The sequence below is a fragment of the Parasteatoda tepidariorum genome, chromosome 7, assembly GCF_043381705.1.
Source record: "Parasteatoda tepidariorum isolate YZ-2023 chromosome 7, CAS_Ptep_4.0, whole genome shotgun sequence".
In the NCBI taxonomy this organism is placed as follows: Eukaryota; Metazoa; Arthropoda; class Arachnida; order Araneae; family Theridiidae; genus Parasteatoda; species Parasteatoda tepidariorum.
In genome coordinates, this window is record NC_092210.1 from 57,556,997 (window position 1) to 57,575,130 (window position 18,134).

The 18,134-nt window shown below is 28.6% G+C and overlaps 1 protein-coding gene across 1 annotated transcript in view; it reads left to right on the top strand.

Annotated features, from left to right (window-relative positions):
* Positions 1-3,163, top strand: part of LOC107450648 (kinesin-like protein KIF19) — a gene marked incomplete in the record, with an annotated part of 76,142 nt that extends 72,979 nt beyond the window's left edge. The window contains 3 exon segments of the mRNA XM_043039640.2: positions 167-254; positions 1,797-1,926; positions 2,801-3,163. Coding sequence (XP_042895574.2) covers positions 167-254; positions 1,797-1,926; positions 2,801-2,922 — 340 coding nt within the window.
* Positions 3,164-18,134: the final 14,971 nt, after the last annotated feature.

Consider the following 18,134-nt stretch of genomic DNA (forward strand, 5'->3'; position numbering starts at 1 on the left):
TTCGATAAAGGTGCCAATTTCCTATACATTCTCGTATTATTATTTTTTATAGTCACGGATATTGGTTAAACAGTTGCATGCGTAATCTCAATCATCATTTGTTAATAAAAGAATATTAATTGAACCGGAAAGACTATTCATAATCTATGCATTATTTATTTTCCAGATCGGGATCAATAGGCAGCCAAATAGATTCCACAACAAGATCCAGCTCAAACGGAAGAAGTAGTGATTCATCTGACTATAACTCGCAGGTAAGCTACCTGGGTTTAAAACTATAGTTATAATAGTTAAATGAATAACTGATGGATTAAATTAGAAATTAAATGAAAATTTTAGGAACTATTCTATCCAAATGAGAAAATAATATAATTTTTGTCACAGAATCGAAAAGTTTACACTGGATTACTTTTCAGGGATTAATTTTCAGTGTTGAATAAAATTTATTATGAAAGTGATGCGCCTTTTGTTTTAGATCTGACAAAAATATTTTCTTCTTTTTCATTCACATGAAAAACTTAGTTTTTAATATTTTATTTTATATCATTATTTTCTTTCAAATTTTATTTGTGCTTTTCGCTTACGTCAGAAAGTAATCAAAACTTCGTTTGGACGTTAGAGATAAATTGTGTCTGCATCATTTAACAAATATTTGTAACTTGTATGTACAGAGCTTCAACTGAGATTTGAGATTGAGATTGAGAATTGAGATTCGAAAAATGATGCTAAATCCACTAGCTCGAAAATGTAACTAATTTTCACTAATATATAATTTAGTTATTCTAAAAATAATTTTTTTCTTTTAAATTAGTATTTCTGTGATCTGTATGAAACTTTTAAATTTATATTTAGTTAATATTTAAAAATACAGTCAAGATCATGCAGGTCCCCGTATGTTATGACAATTTATGACAGGTAGTCAACAGAAATCTCATAGTATTATAAGTTTTCAGTTTTATATCTATTTAGCAATATTTTTAATGTATTTTAATTAATTCTTTTATATTACTGTACATACATATTCTTAATAACTTTAACTTTTCGAGTTTTTTTCCCTTAATTTTGAAACTTTACCCTCAAGAATTAAATATATTTTTGTAGTTCATGTTACATTCTTTTGAATAGTTATTTATTTTGCTTCGTTTGCATATTTAAAATAGTTTTGAAACTGAGATTTCATGCAGTAATGCATTAGTAAGCATTGGTATTGCATTTAATATTGCATCTCATTGTAAAAAAATCTCGTATTTCTTAAAGTATATTTTTTCTAAACATTTATCTCTCTCCATCGTTGTATTTAAATAGACCATAATACAACATTATGCAGGCTTGTTCCTAGCTTAAGAGCAATTTAACATTTCAAATATTTATATTATTTTACTTAGTTCAAACATGAGGACCACGTATGTGGGCCTAAAATTATTAGCCCCCTGGCAGTATAATTCATATTTTTGTTATTTTATTATGGCATATGACAGTAGAAATTTGGAACTTTTTTTTGTTATATTCCTTTATACTTCAGTAATGAATGTATGAGACAGACTATTCTTGTCTTGCAGTCGATTATTATAAGGATCGTTAATATTAAAACACTTCGCTCTATATAAAATTAAATTAGTATTCAGAACACAAGTTTTAAGCATCTAAAGCAAACTTTAAGAATCACAAAACCATTTCTGGCTTGTGAACCAGAAGACTGCCATAATGTCATATTCTGCAGTTGCGTTAGATTTGCTTGTTGGTTTCATATTGAAAAATGATGATTTTATGTTACAAAATATGCTTATTTCAAACAGAGACTACATAAATTAGACGAATTGGATGAGCCATTGAAGAAACGATTCGGAATCTTACCTTCCTTAAAGAATAGCAGGAGGCGTGATATAAGCTCTGATTCTGAGCTCTTGTCTCATTCAAAATTGCAGCGTATGTATTTTTTCTTCACTTAGATTCTTTCTCATGTTATTTTACGCAAACTGTAAGTTTTTTCTTGAAATGTTATTTCTTTCATAATTAAAATTCATACTGATTCAAACTGATATTCATACGGATAACTTTACTTGTACTTTGATTTGTCTGTTGACCTATTTTAATGATCCATTGTATTTGGCGTATGGGCCTATTGGCCTAGGCCGCTGTATAATTTCAAAAATTTTACTTCCTAAGATAAAGCTTTAAATAAAGCAGGCAATATATGATATTTCTGTATTAAAATATGTAGATTAGAAAATATGGGAAAAATAAATTTAAAAAAATTTCATTTATTAAAGGCAAATAATGTTTTGATTAATTATTTTTGATTAGTACCTAAAAAAATTTTAAATTTTCATTTTGAACACATTTTACACGTTTTGGGATTTTGTTATAGTGTAACATTTCTCTTTTTGGTTATGAAACAAAATTATCAAGACTTAAATAATAAGATATTTATATACCATAAAATTATCCGAAAGTTTACTCCAATATAATATCTTATCTCTCTTATAATTTTTTATTGTAATTAAAAACTCCAGCCAACGAAAATGAAGCGAATTATGTTTTCACGTAGACAATCACTTTGTGGAGGCACATGAACAGAATATCAAATCTTAAAATATTATTTTTCAAGCCATAAAATTATATCAAATATTGTCCAATATATTGGACGTTGAGTCTCGTTAATCAATAATGTGCATTTTTCACTCAATGAAAAGCCCGGTTCGAAAGTGAAGTAAGCATGTGATAGTTGATTCCAATTTTACTTTCTTAAAACTTGTGTAAAGCTAAATTGAAGAAATATTTTTTTCTCTCCTTACATTAGGTTCTGACAAAGGTGGCACAAATGGTAATAAAAAACTGCATCCTGACGAGCGAAGAAGACATGAGATAACAGAAGACAGAAGGACAAAACAACAAATCGCTGACAAAACTTATGGATATTGATGAAGAAGAAAAACTCAGTGCTCTGACTTGTAGTGATCATTTTATGTGTTCATGTTGTAAACCTCTAAATAGTGGCAGTCAACATAAAATTACTGCAGAACTGAACGAAATGAGGATTGCAAAAATGGAAGTATTTTAATTCTAATCCTTTGGAATCGTGTTTCTTCCAACTTCAGACAGACTATGTAAAATGTGCTTCCAGCTGAAATAAATGTGAAAATAAAATGGGCATTTGTTAAAAGAATCGCACATGTTAAATGTTCCCTGTCATGAAAAAGTGTGAAGTATAGTTTGGAGTGCTTTTTTGTAAATTGGGTACCTGAAAGATTAGTCAATTGTTGTTGTCAAGCTTAAAACATCTGACTAATGCAAAAACATGATTTTGGATCGAAATTAAGTTTATCATAAATTTAGAATCCCTGTAGTCGTAGCCTTCTGAAAATACTTTTCTTTTGTTTAATCAATGCACTCCAATTATTTACAAAGTTATAGCAGTTCTTGTGCAAGGTGATAACAGTGGATGGACTAGTGATTTTAAGTCTTTAAACGCGTTTATCTCAATATAAAATAACTGTCTACAATTTTTCATGAATGTTTATGATAATAGAATACACGTTTTGAACTACAGACTAAGAGAAAGAAATAGAATTTAATTTTTTATGTTTGCTTTTTCGTAAAGACTCGTGCGAAAATTTTTAAATACTTTAACAACTTTTTAAACTATATTGATCCCTAACTCAGTATATACACTTGCTTTTAAGATAATAGTTCAAAACATAGTTGATAGCCATCTAAATAAAATCCACAAAGAATTTTTTTACATTGTTTACCGTATATGCAAAAAAAAAACTTGTTTTTACCTAAAAATGGCCATTTTTTTAAAAAATAAAAATTTATAATATTTTTTTTGCTATAGTTTTGTAAGTTTTTGCAAATAATAAAAAATATAAGCTAGCTTTTTTAAAAAAATTAGTGTCAATATTTATAAAAAATTGTCGAAACTAGTAGGATATCTTAATAGGCTGCTCAACATAGTATAAGCAAATCCCACGATTCAGCAACCAATCAGGTTGGATACCCACGCGTGACGTCGCTTTTAGGTACCCAATTAAATCTGATCCGAAAATTGATTCAGCTTAATAATAAGCCAAAAATGTCTAAACCTAATAGCGGTACCGCTAACACGCCGCCTGTTTATAGACAACCAGCTGAATTCAGCTGTCTTTCTTCTTCTCGAGTTGCTGTTACTCATGTGTAAAGCATAAATTCTGAAAACATCCGAGTTCATTTTTTATTAACTAAGATTTTTCATTATGGTTTTAATTTGTAAACTCATTTTATTTTATTTCCTTTTTAGTTATCAAAAATTATCTTCATTTATTTAAGACTATCTTTTATACATATATTTATAGAATCGAGAACAAAAGGAGATTAAAGCTATGCAGATTAGAGGTCGCAAATTAACATTTAAGTGAGATAGAGCAAAGCGTTTTTAATTCAACCTAAAATCAATTCATTTGAAGGTAGGACATATTTTATATAGCGAAACTTGAATGTACCCCAGGCCCCATTACACAAACAAACCGGTTTTAATATCCCACCTTCGCTGCTATCAATACTTGATAACTGATTAGAGTTTAGAAAAATTTAAGTTTCTATGTATATGTACTAATGTATTAATTTGCAACTTCAACCACACATAGTTTTTTGTCTTAAAATTCTGAAAATACTTGTTAAGGGTGGTCGTAATACAACATCTTGCATAGTAAACGAGAAGAAATTATCATCCTGATTTACTTATCAAAGGTTTAAATGTTGCTATTAAGTTGCATGTGCTCGACGATAGTCTAAGGATTTTTTCGGGCACAGGCTTGTGGAAAAGTTTTTATAACGACTTACTTTCAAATCAAACAAATACAATTTGAAAAAAAAAATTAAGTTCAGTTGCTATGTGTAGAACATATGAACGAAACATGAAAACACAAACACTTTTACGAAATCGAACACAAAAATGTATTTTTTCTTAATCTAAAATCTTCCTTTACAGATTTCGAATTTAAACCCTCAATATGAGAAAGCCGCAAAGAACAGTTAAAAAAACCCTGTCGATTGGAGGAAATGATATCACAAATTAGGGGACTCCATGTTCCCTTCCGCCAAAAGTTCTGAAGCATTGAGGTAGCTGGCTCAAACCCCGCTGTAACTATATATGCAGCGTTGTATTGTCCTTCTCTAATTTTCATCCTATTTTCCTTCACTAATTCCTTCTCTAATTCTCTGTTCTTCTGTTAAACAAGGATTTACAAGTCCTTCTATTTATTGAACGAGCAAGTCAGTATGTACAATTTATTTATTTATTTATTGGTACACACATATGTAGGCTTGTGTGCACAGTTACATAAGCACGATATATAAGCCTTTGAAAAATAGAGGCAGATAGTACAAATCAGAGAAGGACAGCACGAAGATACATCCAGGGTTACGACGAGATTCGAACCCTCTACCTGTACGCTACAGAGCGTTTGAAGGACAATACCTCTCGGTCAGGGTGGTTCCACAAAGCCCAGAATTAATAGATAAGGTAGATACTTTATTTAGGGAATCGTGTCTTCACGTTCAGTCCACTGCAGCACAATTAATAGATCAATAACATAAATTAGAGAGTGGAATCATAAAAATACATTCAAAATTTGCGACGGAATTCGAAACCGCTATCCGAGTGCTCATGTTGGATTGGCTGCACCCTACCAAATCATCCTAGATATTAAATTCGGAATAAAAATGAATAATCTGAAGCTTAGTAGACCAAAGTACAATGAAACAAGATGATTCTGACTTTTCTAATTTAACTTCTAAAAGTTCATGAAACTATTTAGTACGTATTCTTTTTTAATGACTTATTGAAGATTAGATCCTAAAAGACCAAATAAAAATGATTGTAGTGTTTACTTTTCAAGTGAGTGCAAGAAGGTAAGTTTACTTTGAGGTTAATTTATATTTCTGTTTGGTGGTTATGTTAATAATACAATTTATTTTTCAACCAGTTCATTAATCTACAGTTTTAACTTTGTGATTGGTTTGGTGTTGTTTTAATCAAAACAATTTTTAAATTTTTTTTATCTGTTTTGATTTTGTTACGATTTTATTGTGCCTTACGCGTAACAGAAAAAAAAACTTGTGGATTTTAGAGCTAAATATTTTATTTTAGACAAAATTTCCATAATTTTCCGTTTTACCATTTATTTTCCTCTTGAAGAACATATTTTAGCTTTTTTCAGAAATATGCAGCTAAATTACTGATCCCCCATATCTACAAGAATGTACTTCATAAATAACCCAAGCGGCACTTAATATTAGATAATATCAGAAAATCAGTTAAATTTAGCGTTATCTTGCGCGACTTCTAATGTTAGAAAGAAACAAAAAGTAGCTGTTTGCTATGCGTTACATAATATTAGATTCTATACAAACTAATATTATCTAGCGTTCGCCGTAATATTATTTTGCATTTATTAATAACATGGGATTTATTAATATGAGGGCGCCCTTTCGTAAAAAAGTGGCGCTGGATCAAAAGATATGAAATAGACGATAATTTTGAAAGTTCGAATGTTAGATCGAATACTATTAGTTCTAATATTAGAAGATGGGATTGAAGAGTCTAGCGTTTTCTAGCAAGACAATATTACATTGCATCTTTATAATGTGTTAGATATTTTTTTGCTACCTGGGAAATGCTCTGAATGTATGTCCGCAATTCTCAACTTTAATGCTGTTATTCTTTGCTTTAAACTCTCTTTATGTTTAAAGGGGGAAATATCAGAATAATAATAAAATTACGCTTATTTAGTATTACAGAATGTTTACAGTCATTGTTAATGGAGGGCAACATCAAAAATACTTCAGTCATCTTTTTAAAGTGCTAGTTTTAGAACTTTTTTCCCCTTCTTAGATCATTTTCTACATAGACCTATTCCGCTGTTATATGTTTCATTTTACAATTTAGCACCGTTTTAAGTCATAAATCAACCCTTTTAGTCAGTGAGGGTTAAAAATGGTCCCGTTTTAGACGCTTGGTCTTGAGATTACTATTACAAAAAAAAAAAAAAATTGTTTTTAAATTGACAATCGTTAAAAAGTAACATTTTCCATCAGCTAATTCTTTTTTTATGAAATATGAATTTAATTTTCACAGGTTTGTTTTCTTATTATTAATAATATTATTAATAACTGTCGATTCGACAGTTATTTTTATAACAATGTCCTTTTAGGGTATATTAGGGAAAACATTAGTCTGAGGATTACTAGACAAATGTATACCAGGAATGGCATTTAATTAAAAAAAAAATCATCATTGGAAATGCCGTATAATGTCCTTTACAACAAAATATCATTGTAGGGAATAGTAAAAATGTAAACAATGTAATGGCATATACGTCAAAGCCTTGTTTTTTTTAATCCCGATTAATCAGATTACTATTAAAAATGAACGGTGATCATTAATGGTTCTTCGATGGAATTTCTTCGATGGAAAAATTTTCATTAAAATGAAAAGTTTACTGTATAGTATCCATTAATTGTTAATAAAATACTCAAATACTATTATAGTGATCTCATTACGTAAAAAATGCGAGCTGCGAAAAAAACACGTAACTTTAAGTGGTTTTTCAAATTACAAATTTTAAATTTGCGTCCGGAAATCTAATATTAACTACATTACAAATTTTTTAAGCAGGCGTTAGAAAAACAGGAAAAAAAATCCTATCTCAACTACTAAAATACATAAATAAATGTATAAATATGTAAATAAATACATAAATATGTAAATAAATATATAAATATGTAAATAAATATATAAATATGTATATAAATATGTAAATAAATATATAAATATGTAAATATATATAGTATATAAATAAATTTATGAAGATGAAATAAATAAATAGATGGCAACAGAAATGACAGATGGCAGCACCAAATATTCTGGAATATTACTTTTAGATGAGTGATTCCGTTTCCTTTCGTTTATTAAAATTATTTTCTTTTTAACATACTTCTACTATTTTTCAACCTAACTTTAAATTTGGTGTTATTTCTCTCTCTAATTTCTATAGGTCTACGGGGAAAAATTCTGAAATAAATATAAATGAAATATTGAGTATTACATAATCTTTCCAATCATTGTTGATAGATGCCAGTACTAAATGTTATTTGACGACATTTTTCGATAGTAGAATATAAAAGAGTAAAGATAAAACTCCATTCGTTTTACATTTATTTAGATAATTATTTGTGTAATTATTTGTGTCTAATTATTTGTGTAAATTAGAGGTCTTCAACTATGCTAGTTGTAGTGGCATAGTGTTGAGCTTGGTTGCGTGTTAAACTAAACATAAATTCCTTGTTTTAGTGAGATCTTGAGTATTTTGTGACATTTTAAAGGACCCACTCTGAAACTTTAGGGGGTAAGTGTATCGTGTTTCAGGAGTGAAGCAAGTACCCTCCTTTCCAGGCTTCCTGAGGAGACTTGAGTTTTCCAATTATCACTACAATATATAAATATGTAAATATATAAATAAATAAATTTATAAAGATAAAATAAATAAATAGATAGCAGCAGAAATGATAGATGGCAGCACCAAATATTCTAGAATATTACTTTCAGATGCGTGATTCCGATTCCTTTCGTTTATTAAAATTATTACTTGGAGACTTTCCCATTATATAAATTTATGATGGGCTCAACTGCAACGATTTTTTTTAAGTGATTACACTAGAAAAATAACTAAAACCTAGCAATTTAAGAATAATATTTTCTAACTTCTCTAAGATAAATTTTTATTTGAAATAAAAGAAAGTAAATACAGAATAAAGAAATTGTTTCCTCGTCACAGAAAATACATGAAGACATTTTTGCAAAAAGGCCGCTGCTACATGTAAGTTTTAAAATTTCGTTTCAACGAAACATTTAAAAATGTTCCTAACTAAATGATAAGCATAGATTTTTATTTTTTTTAACTCAAATTTCTAGTAATTTTATAATAATGAACTTCAATATTTATTTGTCCTTCACTCGATGCTGTATAAGTGTGCAGTGTGAAGTTTTCAATGGAAATTGAAAAAAAAAGTCACTCTTGAAAAGCGTTCAAAATTACATGAATTGATATAATGTGAAAGTGTTAAATCACGTGATTAGATAATAAATAATAAATGGGTAGTATAATGGGAATAATAATGGGAATAAGATAATAAATGGGAATTGAACCAATTTCCAGTTCCGGTGAAATCAAAATATGGTTGAATCTGTTTAAAAAGTATAATAATGATTCATATTTAGCTTGCAGCAGTTTTTAACGATATTATGGTTCAGTACATTTCAAAAGATCTAACTGGTACTGGAACAAATTCAAATGGTTTATTCAAGAAATATAGGTGGAAATTTTACGACACACCAGGATGTGGGTATGAACTACAGAAAAGGTTTTTTTAAAATAAAGTTTTTTCTTAACATTTTAAGTTAACACTGCCAAAAATTATGGAGCGTGTTGCGCCATTATATCGTATAAATTTGTTGCAATCCTAACCATATTATTATTGAAATAGTCTAGTAAAATTGGACTTTTTCTTCGGAAAAGTCAAGGAACGCGCCAGACTTATCCCGACAGGGGGTCAAGTCTCCCTTGACAGGGGGCTTAAATAACTTTTATACTTTACATTTTTTTCTCACATATTTTTTCCAAGTGTGTTTCTAAGAAGCTAAAATCACCAATTTTGATACCATAATGTGCAGATTCACTTTAATGTGAATTTAAATCGCATTTCTTTTTCTGTTACCGATGTATTTTGTTCTGTATGATGCAATTTACCACACATTGTAAGCTTAAAAACTACTTCTGTAATGAAGAAAAATAGTTGTCGCAGTCACCGCTATGTCAAAAAAATTTCCAAGCTTCTTATTTTCATAAACGTAAAAATAATTCGATAATAAAAATGCGAAATTTTTAGTACGTTTAGCAAAACGCTTAAAGAACACTTTGATATGAAAATATTATTTTTTTATGCATCAATTGGCGTTTGAATCATTTAAATGTCAAATACAATTTTCCCTTCTGTATTAAGTTCTACAAATAAAGTTATAAGTTCATACTTTGCAACCACGTATTCTATCTAAAGATATCGTGTCCCGTTTTGTACAAACTTCGAAATGGTTATACCAATTAAATTGTAAATTTCTTTTTTTTTTTTTTTTAGTTGTCACATAGTATAATTTTGCGAACAAAAAAAGGGGTATTTTAATCATGGAACTCGTTGTTAATACATATTGTTGATATATATTGTTAATATATATTGTTAATATATATTGTTAATATATATTGTTAATATTTATTGCTAATATATATTAGAGAGACTTTTAAAATTTCTCCATATGATTCCTTTTTTTCTTTCTTCGATGATGCTTTTAAAGTGAACATCTATGTTCGACAAAATCCTGATTTCTCCATCTGAAGAAAAAGAGTGAGTCTATCGGCTTAAAATATAAAATTCAAACATCATAGCTAAAACTTTAAGTGGTTTTTCAAATTACAAATTTTAAATTTGCGTCCGGAAATCTAATATTAACTACATTACAAATTTTTTAACACTTTGAAAAATTTGCCACATATGGCTGCTGTTTGTTGCCTATGTTTTCTTTTCTCTGCAGAGCTGAAAGCAGACTTTCCACCAAGATTTCTGTTTCTCTCTGCAAAAGCTTTTTATATGTTGGCATGAGCCTGCAATGAATAACATTTCACGCAACTAATTAATTTTTGTTTACCACACTTCAAAGTGAAGCATTATTTCCACTACGATTTAAATTTACTTTTGCTTTTATAGTTATAAATTTTTAGTCGCAAAAAATCGACACAAAAAAATAAGGTGGGAGGGGACCGAATTTCGAAAAATACGAGTTTTTATTTCTCAGGAACTATTTGACCAATTTTTCTCAAATTTTGTTGCTCAAAACTTTAAACCGCGCTCCTGAACAAACTATTAAAACAATATTTCCAGATTACGGCTACTATAATCTATACTATAGGGTTACGGCTACTATAGGATTAAAAATCCGAATCCATCAACAAAAAAAAGAAAAAAAAAAAAAAAAAAAAAAAAAAAAAAAAAAAAAAAAAAAAGAAACGTTTAAGCAGAGAAAGTAAGTTTTTAGGTCTAATTTCCTCACTTAAAATATCGCTTGCACTAATTAATTAGTATATTTGATATAACTCTCCCGAACCATTAAGAAAGAGTCTTAGAACATGAAGATCAGATCATTAGATCAAAAGTTATTCCGGAGTGTCTATTTTTTTCCTCACTATGCATTCATTATATGTCAATATTGCTGATAATAGCAAAAGATTTTTTCATTTTTATATAATTCTAAATTATAGGAAGATAATTTAACTGGTGGTTTTCCAATATACATGCTTTAATAACGATTATGATTAGAAGAAAAAAAAAGGTGAAACCATTAATTGAAATGTTATGTCGTTTATCGGAGTCAACAAAGAGAAGAAAAAAAGCGTTTGACCAATGGGTAGCCAGTGATGGTAATAAGGCGATCACAATTTATTTTATTTTATTTATTTATTTTTTTTTACATTTATTTTAAGTATTTTTTATTTTAAAGAATTTTTTTAAGTTTTAAAGCATATTAAATTGAGTATGTATTAACCGTCAATCTACTAATGAAAAAGAAAGGAAAGGGGAGTAAACTTTGCAATGTACGTTTACAAAACGAAAATAAATTAAATCTAAATTATTATTTTTCTTTTTCATTTCATTCAATATTCTTGCTGGATAAATAAATAAATAAAATTTACATTTTACCAAAAAAGTAAATAACAACAAAAATTATTAAATAAGATTAATTTATTGCAAGACTTTAGGTATATTTCTTTTGTTTTAGTACTGGTATTAATTCATGATTATGACTTTTAACGTTTTGCTAATTTGAATCGAACTTAGAGTACAAGGGAACTTCCCTGGTAAAGTCTTACGACAAATTCACATTCATGGAGGACATCAGAATTGTAACAAGCTAACACTTGCTTTACATTAGTAGAAAAAAAACCCCGAAAATACTCCATGGTTAGCTCAAGGGCAAGATTATTCCCACCTCCCTCAAGGCATGAACCCTTCACCACTGGATGTATTGTGTATCGGAAATGTTGGCAGTGTAAGCCGAGAGCAGTATACGAATTAACATGGGGATTCGAACCAAAGTCTCGTCAATGGGAAGTGAACGCTAAATCATTTATCATATTAGCCATTACTGCTCTAGAATATTTATTATTCAAGTTCTAAGAAAACAATGGAAAAATTTAAATGTATTATAAATTTTGTTATAATATAAACGTACTATATGCCGATTAAAAGAGTTGCTGAGCAGTTTTGCCATTCCTCCATCTCACAATTTTGGAGAAAGCTGTGTCCTTAATAATACAAAAAACAAACAAATAAATAAATTTCGATGTAATAGAATAAATTCTTATTTTTGTCGGATTTTTTTAAAACATTTCCTCGAAAGAATAAGAAAAATCATTTAAAATTTAAAATTTGAAATGTAAATGCAATTAAAAATTGATGATGCACAAACACAAGTCAAAAGTACACAGAGAAAAAACTAATAATGAGACGCCTGCATAGAAGAAAAATAAAAATAAAGTTACAGTTAGAATAACCGAATTAAAATAAAATATGAATTGCCAAATTTTTCAAGTACTTTTTAGAAATATTTATAGTGCTGACCCCTCTCGAAAAATTTAAAAAATAGAGCAAAAAACATTTAATGTTTAACTATTCTAATAAAGTACTCTTCAGGACAAAAATTCCTAAATATCATCGCATAGGCCTATTTATGAGGGCTACAATATCGGCCGAATTAGTTGAACGTCTTTTAAAATATATTGGATTAAAAAATTATAATTACAATAATGAATAGGAAAATTAATATTCTTTAAGGTAATTGTGAAATTCCCAATAGCTGAAAGAAAATCTCTCCTACTATTACAAATAAATTTAAACCTAATAATTTAACCAGTCAAAATATTGTTAAAAATTTTAAAGTATAAGTCGGAATTAAAATGTGTTTAACTAATAACATTAAACTTTAAATCGCTCCTTTTATCGTATAATTCATTTAAGATTTTTTTGTTTCGAAGTTTTATATCAAGATCTTAAAAATTAGTGTCTTTTTTTTTTATCTGAATTAGTCTTCAATAAATTAAGTTCTTATCATAAATTTCTCTAATTAAATCAAAATAATTACAATCAAAACTAAATAAATCATCAATAAATCTAAGCCCAATTAATAAATTATGGTAAAAATTTATGTCTATGAAAATGTAAGAAAATATTAGTAAATGCACTTGAATAGCAATTTCCCACGAAGATATCTTGAATTTGTCTGTAAAAACAAATACCATAAAATAGATAATTTTCAAAAATGTTTACATTTCCTAAATTAATCCATTTTTTCCTATTAATGTCTTGAATACTCAAATAATCAATTCAATACTCAATTTCGAAGGAAACATTCCTTAAATAATTGTGTGGTATACTCGTAAATAAATTTTCAAAATGTCACGTAAAATTGCTATTCATTTTATTTTAATTTAAATATTTAATAATGTCTTGGTTGTTATTTTATTATAAAATGTTTATCATTAGAAATAATTTTATTTACAATGTTTAAAATGATAAAAATCTTTTTTCGAAAGCAGAATTGTAACATCCAGTACTGTAAGTAACAAATCTAAATTTAACCGGTTTTTTTAGGAATTTAATTATTGGAATAAAGATAATCAATGGTATTGAGTTTTAAACCTATTTTCTTGGAAAAATCTACAACTCGATTGTCAATTTCTTTTTTAGAATTATTAATTTTGACAAAAGTATTATTGTTTTCAGATTCTTTACTCATTAAATGTCTAAAACATTTTTTGCAAATAAAGCAAACATTATTAGATTCTTTGTCAACATCACAAATAATAATTTTATATTTTAATCCCTTATTAGATTAAATAATATTAGAATTCAAATAAAAAACCTGGTAACAAATAAAAATGTTTTCATAATCTAATCTTAAATTTAAATCTTCAATACTTTTAAGAATAAGAATTTTAACTTTTTTAAAATAATGTTTTTGAAAATGAACAATTTCAATATGAACGTTATCGCGTTTTTGAAAGTTTTTTGTGACTGATCTATGACTGTTAATTTGTTTATTTTATTCAGTACATATTTTGCCTAATATATTTAAGTGAACACGTATGACATTTATATCTATACATATATTCTATAATAGTGTATATAAGTGTATACACTATATTTAAGAGCAAATTTAAGAAATGAATAAATGAAAAAGATTGACAGAACAAATTTATTTCTTCCAAACAATTTAAAAATAGAATTCCTTACGTTAAACAACAGTGTGAGCTTTAACAAAATATTTTTCGTTATTGAATGCGGAGAAAGTGTGCAAGTATTACAGTCAGTCTCAAAAAAATTTGGTAAAGTCAGGACGATAGGGTAGAAGCTTCTTGTCTCCCCCTATCCCTCAGGGATGTTGAATAATTAATATTGTCATCATGATTACAAAACAAGATGGATTATTCGGGGTAAATATTATTTAATAAAATTGTATAATCTTGAAAATTAAAGATAATATAATCATCAATAAATCTAAAAACAATGAAAAGAATTATACTCCTAATGTTAAACTTGTGTATTAAAAAGGAAGAAAATATCTGCTTTGTTGATTTATACGATAAGAGAAATTATTTAATTTTAATATAAATAAACTAATTACAAGGAATTCCATTGGAAGGGGCAAGAGAACTCTTGGATCAAGCATTGAGAGAGACTACCCTTCATGAAGAACCTTTCCCAGCATTTAAGTTACCACGAATGCTTCCCACGCTTAGCCCGACAGGAAGGGGACTCTAACCCATGATCTGTCTACCACTAAGGATATTTTACGTTAGCACTGTGGTCAGTGCGGGCCAGGTGCAAAATTCATATCGACCAGCCATCGCTGAGTATCGAACCTGAACCATCTCATTGGGAGGCGAGCGCACTATCCCTTACGCCACCACGGTTCTAGTTTACATCTAGTTACTAAGAAAATGCAGTATAATAGGAAATCTATAAATTTTTGTTATAATTATTAATGTACAGTTAGATATGGTTATAAATATTATCGGTATTTTTGTGACAGATACTGTGGTAACATCTACCTAGTATAATAATATAAGTACCTAGTGTAGGGAATATTTTAATAAGAATTTTGCGTTCTACGGGAAGGCGGAGTACCGATTTGAGCTTATACTGGATACAGCTTATACTGGGCTTACAATGGTATAGCTTATATTGGGCTTACAATAAAATTATTTGTTCAAAGAATGAGATAATTAGAGATTAATGCGTTAGTTTAGATATAAAATCATGTAGGTCACAGGCAGAGTATAATTGCTTTCGTTAAACTTTTTGTATCTCTATAAAGTTACTTTTTATGTTCCGAATTGATTGTCAACTTTAATCAATGGCGTGACAAAAAAAGATCCGATTTTACAGCCTGAAAGGTAACTTATAATAGCTTTGACAAATCAGTTTTTCTTCAATGAACTCAAGGAGGAAGAACTTTACGAACTGACCTTTTTTAAACATAGGTTACAAAAAGTTATCTTTAACGAACGATGGGTTGGTACAAATACTTGAGAACTGAATACTGATATTTGAAAACTCAGTGTTTAGATAAGATAAAGTTTTATGTCCTTCACCAATTCTTTTAACGGCAATAAACTGCCCACTGAGGCATGAAAAGAATAGTCGAAGGAACCCGGAAAAATAACATGGACACACAAATACGTGCTCTTCCTTTGAATCCAAGTTAAATATTTTTAGGAACATTATATTACCTAACAGTCGTTTAAAGTAGGAGAATCCACAATAATTGAATAATAATAGTCTATGTAAGTGATTATAATGGTTCAAATAAACAAATTTTCACTCACAATTTCTTATTTAATTCCTTGAATAAAACTCTTTTGTTTTTTGTTCAAATTAGACATCATTGTTCTTTGATGGATATTATAAAATGCAAACATGTGTGTTAAATTTGGGAAATGTTCACCCGAAAAAAATCTAAAACCTACAATTCCTACTATTTAATCTCTTTCTTCCTTCTGATCAAAGATAAATTTTTTTGCATAATTTAATACCTTACTAACGTTTTATGTCAGTGCCTTTTTAATTAAAAATAATTTTATCATTGTCTTAAATGTTTTAATCTTCTAGTTTAAACTCCTATTTATTCATTTAACATGAAAATAATGTTTAATGATAATTTTGAAGAGTTGTAAGCTTCCGCTTTCAATTCAAAAGAAAATCCAGAATAAACTTATCGCACTAGATTTAATGATATTTATTTGCATATCATTATTTCCAAAAAGAAATAAAAATTTCTAAGTCCAACGTAGATATTTTTTATATATAACATTTTAAAATTTGTTTACAAAATCTTTTTTATTATTTTATTAGAAAATTGCTCTAGCGTCTAGAGAAAACAGAGAATCTAGCTTCTCTTCTTTTCCTCATACCAATGCTCAATGACTCCATAATATGATGTTAACGAGAGATCCTCGCGTTGAATTCTGGGAGATTACAGGAAAAACAATTGTAGTACAATAAGCAAATTGGTTATGAATATTGTGTTTCTACGGCTTTTGAACTTTTCGTATAATTTTTGCTTTTATTTTTTTTAATTTTGTTATTTATTATTTAGTTAATTTTTTGTCACAACATTAAACATCTTAATATTATTGATGTTACCGGCAAAGTATGAAACGCCGGCATTCTATAGAATGCCTAGGCATTGTATATAATACCGGATGTTTTTAGGCAAGGTATGAAAAATGAGAAGTATTACATACTTTCCTTAGGTATTGTATAAAATACCAAGGCATTCTATAGATTGGCAAATGCTATTAGGCAAAGTATGACAAAAAACGTCCTGATGAGGTTATTATGTAAATGATGTGCATTTCTCAAAAATAAAAATTTTATTCTGAAAAAATAATGAAAGTGCCATTAAAAAACTTATTCAAAATGAGTAAAGAAAAATAAAAGTTATACAAAACATAATCCATGCCTTTCTTATTAAGGGAAGCAAAATTTTCATATGAGAAATTAACCTACCTGTTCAAACATGGCAGACTTGAATGACATTTTGAATTACATTTAATTACATTACGAAACGAATCGGAGATGTATTTTATACTTTACCGGTTTTACATTTGGTATTCTGTGCTCGACTTCGCGTGCAGGTCGTCGGACTACCAAAGCGGGGATGCCATCCCCTCTGCAGAAGGTCATAATTGTGATGGCATGTCTTCGGATCATCCTCAGAGATGTTTCCCAGACCGTCGCCAATAGCCCGTTGTGCAGCTCCAGTGGGACGTAAATGAACAACAACAACATTTGGTATTCTATAGAATGCCTAGGAAATATGAATAGTTTCATACATTGCCGGCTAGTTTCAGGCATTATATACAATGCCTAGGCATTCTATAGAATGCCGGATTTCAACTGGGTTATGACAGTCGAAAGAAGATGTAGGACTCTACAGCACTAAGTGTCGCAACTATTAAATGGAAAGATTATTAAATTCATAAATTTTATTTACGTTGTACTAAGCCTACTTCGAAAGATATGATAATGGATACCTGAAAGTGACACAGTGTGGGTATCTCGATCAAGATTGGTTGGTGAAACGTGGCATTTTTTTACGTTAGCAACTGTTCTTTCCGTTCTATTTCGAGTAAGCCAAACACGACAAATACCAATGCTCTTAAGCGACGCATTCTATATTCTTTCACAAAGATTTCTATTCTTTCACTATATATTTCTTACTTAACACAAAGACACGTACTAAGTCATGTAATACATGAACAAACTAGGTTCCCAGGTACGCAAAACAAAAATATACCTCGGTTACTATAAAATACATAAACAAAAAATAAATCTAAAATAAGTAAAAGATGTAGACAAGAAAGAATTATATTTTAACATATTTGATGTGGTATACGGCGTTGTCATTAATGAACCTCACGTTAAATAACATTCCAACTTATATGGTTGTTGTTGTTGTAGTTCATTTACGTCGCACTAGAACT